Source organism: Gekko japonicus, unplaced genomic scaffold, assembly GCF_001447785.1.
Source record: "Gekko japonicus isolate JY-2015 unplaced genomic scaffold, Gekko_japonicus_V1.1 scaffold2858, whole genome shotgun sequence".
In the NCBI taxonomy this organism is placed as follows: domain Eukaryota; kingdom Metazoa; phylum Chordata; class Lepidosauria; order Squamata; family Gekkonidae; genus Gekko; species Gekko japonicus.
The window spans coordinates 198,125-205,177 of NW_015174921.1; the positions used below are offsets into that span (position 1 = coordinate 198,125).

General features: G+C 49.7%; 1 protein-coding gene across 1 annotated transcript in view; it reads right to left on the bottom strand.

Annotated features, from left to right (window-relative positions):
- Positions 1-6,928, bottom strand: part of DOT1L (DOT1-like histone H3K79 methyltransferase) — a 124,097-nt gene extending 117,169 nt beyond the window's left edge. Inside the window, exons 1-2 of the mRNA XM_015425067.1 lie at positions 6,716-6,928; positions 2,971-2,997 (exon numbers count right to left, since the gene is read on the bottom strand). Of these exons, the coding sequence (XP_015280553.1) occupies positions 2,971-2,997; positions 6,716-6,796 (108 nt within the window). The 5' untranslated portion in view covers positions 6,797-6,928. The remainder of the gene's footprint in view (positions 1-2,970; positions 2,998-6,715) is intronic.
- Between the last annotated feature and the right edge of the window lie 125 nt (positions 6,929-7,053).

Consider the following 7,053-nt stretch of genomic DNA (forward strand, 5'->3'; position numbering starts at 1 on the left):
GGGACAAAAACTCACCTGATGGAAAATCTACAAGTGGATACTTATTCTACTATGGAAACAGTTTGATTGAATGGATTAGTCAAAAGCAAACTATTGTGGCCATGTCTACTGGAGAAGCTGAATGTGTATACGGGGCACACGATGAAGCCCCGCCCCCCGCTTCCGGCCGCCCCGCTTCCAGCCCTCATTCAGCCAGGAGGAGGCAGGAGAAGAGGGAGGGTAAGTTGCTTCCTCCTTGCCTCTTCCCACCCCTGCCTGCCTGGGGCCAGGGAGGGCCTTTGCAGGGCTTCCTCGCACTCCCGCCAGACTTGCAGGTCCACCGCCGGGCCCCTGATGTCAGAGTGTGTGGCATATGCGAATGAGTTATGCTAATGAGTTCCCCTAGCTCTTTTTCTACGAAATGACCCCTGACTAATGTTCTTTAGCTGTAGAATACCCTGGAATTTTCTCCCTGATCTAGGAATTTGATTGGGACTAAAGTGTCAAGGTGTATTAGCATTTTATGGCTCTCTTCCCGTCTTTGTTTGGTGTTCTGAAGAAGAAGAAGAGTAGCCATACTCTCTCTCAGAAATGACCCCTGACTAATGTTCTTTAGCTGTAGAATACCCTGGAATTTTCTCCCTGATCTAGGAATTTGATTGGGACTAAAGTGTCAAGGTGTATTAGCATTTTATGGCTCTCTTACCATCTTTGTTTGGTGTTCTGAAGAAGAAGAAGAGTAGCCATACTCTCTCTTTTCTTGTTTTGTCTTTGTAGAGTAAGGATGTAGCAGATTTTGCTCTGTTGTTATTTTCATCCCAGTTACCCTTCCCATGCTACAATTTAGTAAAAACCTTATATTTTAATCACACATGGACTCTGAGTCTAAATTATTTTACTCCAGCACTGCTGGACCATCTTATCTCTGCTAAATACCATTTTTTCAATATCTCACTATCACCCAACAAGAACACAGTTGCCTCAAAACAGAAGACACAGAAGGAAGCCAGGCCTAATCATTTCCATAAAGTATCCAGTAACCAAGCCCTTTCCCAACAAAACAGCCGCCTTATCTGAAACGGCCAAACACCAGGAGATGATCTAAAAAAGGAAATCTGGGCTGGTTTGGAAAACGGTTAATGGTGGTTTGCCTGTCTGATACCCTCTAAAAGGGCTAAATGTGCTTGAGAGATGTGCCTTGTGGGAACAGCAGTGCACTGTGAGGCGTGGAAGTGTCAACAGGGTGGAACCAGCAGGGTGGATGAGGATTGTTTGGGTGTGGGATGGGAGTATTTGCAAGCAATGAGTCACCCACAACAGGAAAAGCAGGATCATTTTTGAAATGTCTAGCCTGGAAAGTAAGGACCGTCTGGGATTCTGAAAAAATGATGGGGTGGGTGAGCGCTGAGAGGGCTGGCAGAGAACCAGAAGAACTCCAAAGAACAGAGATGTCCCAAGAGACGGGTCAAGAGGGAGGAGAGCAGTCAGTTTTTACATTCAGTAGGTTAACCAGGGATTTTGGAACTAAATGAGAACAGGGTGCCAGACAACTGCAAAGTAAATCGAACTGAGGACCAGCACCCCACCTCGAAAGATCAGGTATATGGATAGAAGAAAGGAAGAACCCTGGCTCAACTACCCCAGGGCATGCAATGGGAAGGAATGTGTCTATACAAAAGGACATCAGGGCCAAAAGAGAGAGAGAGAAAGAGAGAGATCAAGATAGTTAACACCACACACAACAGTGATAAGGCACAGAAAACAATTAAGGAAAGATCTACCAAAGGGAGGGGGTGGGAGAGACGGAATTCCCTGGGAGGGGAAAGAGGAAGTTTGGCTCGCTGGGTGCAGAAAATGGAAATATCCTGAAACAGAGAAGCAGGTGACCTAGTGAAAGGGGCTGTGCTGTGAAAGATCTTTCCAGGAAATATTCAAATAGAGGGGGTGCACGCTAGTGGGACCGAAACCTACAGATGCCAGAGTACATACAGCAGATAAAGGTGGACGTCAGGGAGGGGGAAGGGTGGAAGTTAAGGGGAAAGTTACACAGAAACCGAGAAGGGTTTGAAACACAAAAAGATTTTTAAAAAAGGGACTGGGAGACGTACAGGTCAATGGGGCAACTTTGACAGGGATTCTCTAGAGCAGTGGTTCTCAACCTGTGGGCCCCTTTCACAGGGGTCGCCTAAGACCATCAGAAAACACAAATTTTCGATGGTCTTATGATAGCAACGAAAATAATTTTATGGTTGGGGGTCACCACAACATGCGGAACTGTATTAAAGGGTCGCGGCATTAGGAAGGTTGAGAACCACTGCTTTAGAGGGTGGACCCTATGGCATTATACATGTTGAGGTCCATCTCCTCCCCAAATCCTGCCTTCCCCAGGCTCCCCCCTCAAATATCTAGGAGTTTCCCAACCCAAAGTTAGCATCCTTGCTTCTCTCTCTCCTTCTCTGTTCCCAGACCCCTCCTCCTGCCCCTTTTCACGTTATGTTACTCTTCAGCACTCCATCTTCCATTCTTCCTTGCCTAGACCTCAACTTTTTTTAAAAAAAAACTGTACTTTCTTTTCTTCCTGGCTTTCCCCTCCCCGATGTTAGACTAGTCTAGCCAATCACACCTAGAGAAAGAAGAGATAATGCCGTTAATGTAGTCAGGTCCGGATGGGAGAATCCCCTGGTTTCAGGGGCTTCTCTGTGCTGTGGACCAGCTGGCTGGTGGGGGAAACCCCACCCCTAAACAGGGATGTCGCTGTGCGATGCCCCCAATGTGATGGTGTCACCTGGAAGTGATGTCATTGAGGTGGAGACACTCTGTGGTTTGAGGGCGAAAAAACCATAGAGTTTCGCCCAAATAGCAGAGCATCCCCAACATGATGATGTCACTTCTGGGTGACATTATCGTGTCAGGGATGTCATGCGACATCCCTGCCATCCCCAGAACACCCCCCAAATCTCCCCACCAGAGTGATATCTGAAACGGCCAAACACCAGGAGATGATCTAAAAAAGGAAATCTGGGCTGGTTTGGAAAACGGTTAATGGTGGTTTGCCTGTCTGATACCCTCTAAAAGGGCTTAAATGTGCTTGAGAGATGTGCCTTGTGGGAACAGCAGTGCACTGTGAGGCGTGGAAGTGTCAACAGGGTGGAACCAGCAGGGTGGATGAGGATTGTTTGGGTGTGGGATGGGAGTATTTGCAAGCAATGAGTCACCCACAACAGGAAAAGCAGGATCATTTTTGAAATGTCTAGCCTGGAAAGTAAGGACCGTCTGGGATTCTGAAAAAATGATGGGGTGGGTGAGCGCTGAGAGGGCTGGCAGAGAACCAGAAGAACTCCAAAGAACAGAGATGTCCCAAGAGACGGGTCAAGAGGGAGGAGAGCAGTCAGTTTTTACATTCAGTAGGTTAACCAGGGATTTTGGAACTAAATGAGAACAGGGTGCCAGACAACTGCAAAGTAAATCGAACTGAGGACCAGCACCCCACCTCGAAAGATCAGGTATATGGATAGAAGAAAGGAAGAACCCTGGCTCAACTACCCCAGGGCATGCAATGGGAAGGAATGTGTCTATACAAAAGGACATCAGGGCCAAAAGAGAGAGAGAGAAAGAGAGAGATCAAGATAGTTAACACCACACACAACAGTGATAAGGCACAGAAAACAATTAAGGAAAGATCTACCAAAGGGAGGGGGTGGGAGAGACGGAATTCCCTGGGAGGGGAAAGAGGAAGTTTGGCTCGCTGGGTGCAGAAAATGGAAATATCCTGAAACAGAGAAGCAGGTGACCTAGTGAAAGGGGCTGTGCTGTGAAAGATCTTTCCAGGAAATATTCAATTAGAGGGGGTGCACACTAGTGGGATCGAAACCTACAGATGGCAGAGCACATACAGCAGATAAAGGTGGACGTCAGGGAGGGGGAAGGGTGGAAGTTAAGGGGAAAGTTACACAGAAACCGAGAAGGGTTTGAAACACAAAAAGATTTTTAAAAAAGGGACTGGGAGACGTACAGGTCAATGGGGCAACTTTGACAGGGATTCTCTAGAGCAGTGGTTCTCAACCTGTGGGCCCCTTTCACAGGGGTCGCCTAAGACCATCAGAAAACACAAATTTTCGATGGTCTTATGATAGCAACGAAAATAATTTTATGGTTGGGGGTCACCACAACATGCGGAACTGTATTAAAGGGTTGCGGCACTAGGAAGGTTGAGAACCGCTGCTCTAGAGGGAAACGACTGCTAGAAACAGAAGAATGACATTTTACAGGAAGGTTACGGGGAGGTCAAACAAGGATCTGAGTCAGGCAGGGAGAATGACAGAGACTATATAAAACTATAATCAAGCAGAGATTATGGTCTACCTCCCTACAATGGTACAGAGTTTAAGTACATCTTGTCCAGATTCTTGTAACGAAACGGCCCTTAAAGCAGACAGATTTCGTGCTCAGGCATGTCGAATCAGACAGACGTGTATGACTCAGCCTTAATATTTTATCCCAGTATTCTATTTGATGTTCAGTGTATCTAGTGTATTTAAGACACTGAACCTATAGAAATGTTTACTGATGACTTCTGATTTTGAATTCTGGTCTCAGATCGCAACAAACGTGACCATCTGACTGACAGAGGTGGCCTTGGGGCAGAGCAAGACACGGTGGCTCCCCTGCTGCATTTCAGGTGACATGTTGAACTAGAAACGGAAGGAAGAAAGAGAAGCATCGGGATGAGAGTTCCCCCTTCTAAGAACGCTTAACTCATCCGCCTATTTATAGATGGGCGGAGCTCAGAAAGGATTGGCAGGAGGGCTGAACATTACACTATTATCAAACAGTTTTCAGTTTTCCTCCCCCACATACAGTGCCTCCCCCCCCCTCGCTTCCCATCTCTCACACCAGACATTCACCCCTGCTTCCACCCTCACATCACTTCCAGACTGCAACCCGCCCCCACTGAGCCATCCCAGTTTCCCACTTACACACCACTCATCTGACACCCAACCAATCCCTCCCCTTCATCAGATAACTCGCCTCAGTGTCCCCCAATGGGATTACTAAGGGAGAGTCCCCGCATTCCACCCCCTAGACCCCGCATCTCACTTGTACTTTAAACATGTAGATCCTCATTTGCTCCCTGCTCCTCCTGTCACCCCTCCCCCACACTGCCCAATTCCCCTACGCCTCCAACTTTTCTTTAAAGCCTTCACAGTTTTATTTAATTAAAACAATACAAACATGCATACTGAAAGATCTATTACATTGTGTTTTCAATCAATTTCAACTCAGTATCTGTATATTGCACATAACTAGCCTTGCACTCAGTCTAATCTACTACGCCTCCAACTTGACTCTCCTTACCAAACTGCAACACGGCACTCTCACGTTTAATGCTCCCTGACTTCCCCATCCCAGTTTCCCACTCACATTAACAAAATCCTGTTCTCCTCCCAAATAACCCCAGATTCGCCATCGATCACTTCCCCCCTTCCTCAACTACGCCCTCCATAGATCAACCCTCCCTATACACTTCAACTTCCCTGCTCTCTCTAGTTCCACATCACACCAAAGCTGCACCCCAGAAGCACTCCTCACGACCGCCTGCCCTAACGTCACCTCCCTGCATCAATCCCAAATGTCACCCTGCTAGCATGAGACCAAAAAGTCCCCGGAATGCCCGGATCTCCCCATCCACATTCCCAGTTCCTCTTTCAGTGCCATTCACATGACCTCCCTGACTCGCCACCACCACCAAAACAGTCTGTTACTGACACACACAGTGCTCAGCCTTGCTCAGGTCTGGCAAAGTGAGGTCCAGTGGCTTCCTTGGCCAAGTCAAGCCATCCCAAATTGGGTCCAGTGTTCCCTCTAAGCTGAGTCGGTGTGAGCCAGCTCAGTTTTTTAGCCTCCAGCTCACGGTTTTGTCTTAGCACAGGAAGGACGGCTCAAGAACAAACTAACTGACGCAGTAGCCAAAATCACTCACTCACAACAACTTTAATGCCAGTAGCTCACAAAGTAGGATATTTATTTATTTTTTTGCTCACAAGGCTCCACCGCTTAGAGGGAGCATTGCTTGGGTCTTCCTCTTTCCCCGCTGCCTTCCGCTTTCCCAGCATGACCATCTTTCCCAGCGAGTCTTGTCTTCTCTTGATCGGACCAAAGTATCACAAACCTTGCATGACAGCAGACTGCTTCCCACATGACAGGGCCACCCCCCAAGGAAGACAACACCCCCTTTTCAAACACGACCTCCCCCATACACACTGTACACCACCCTCTCAAGCAAGAGGAACTGAGATATTCTAGCATCCCATCCCCAAAAACCTTCGGGGGGGGGGGCACCGATGACCAGTGGCTCCCTCCAAGCTGCGGAGTCTTCTGAGCAAAAAATCTACTTTGTGAGCTACCTGCATTAAAGTTGTGAGCGAGCGATTCGGCTGCTGCATAAATTAGTTTGGCTCTGGAGCCCTCCTTCCGGAGCTGAGACAGAAATGGGTGAGCCGGAGGCTAAAAAGCCGTGAGCTGGCTCACACCAACTCCGCTTAGAGGGTACACTGCCTATGACATGCACCCCAATGATACACCACCCCCTCCATGTCACAGGTAGCCCCCTTCCCCAAGTGAGCTCCCTTCTTGACACCTCGTGGGGGGGGGCACACAAGGTCAAACCCAGCGGCCCCCCCCACAGACACGTGACACCCCGGCGCCCCGCACGAGCCCTCTCCCCTCCTCCACTCACGTAGACGGGCAGGGGCCAGGGGTAGACGGCCGGCTCGGCTCCGACGGGCGACTTGAGCCGGAGCTCCAGCCTCTCGCCCATGCTGGCGGCGGCCGACGGGGCAGATGCGGTCAGGTCGGGGCGGCGGAGGGCGGCAGGCGGCGTCGGACCCCGAGCATGCTAGACCCCCGGGGGCGCCCGCCGCGGTGGCTCTCCCCGCCGTCCCTCGCTCGGCTCCCGCTCCTCCTCCTCCTCCTCCCTCGCGCGCCTCGCCTATTGTCGCTCGCGCCGGGCCGGGCTCCTCCTCGCCGTCAGCAGGAGCAGCGCCGCCGCAGCCGCCATCTTGGGCCGCCCCCGCC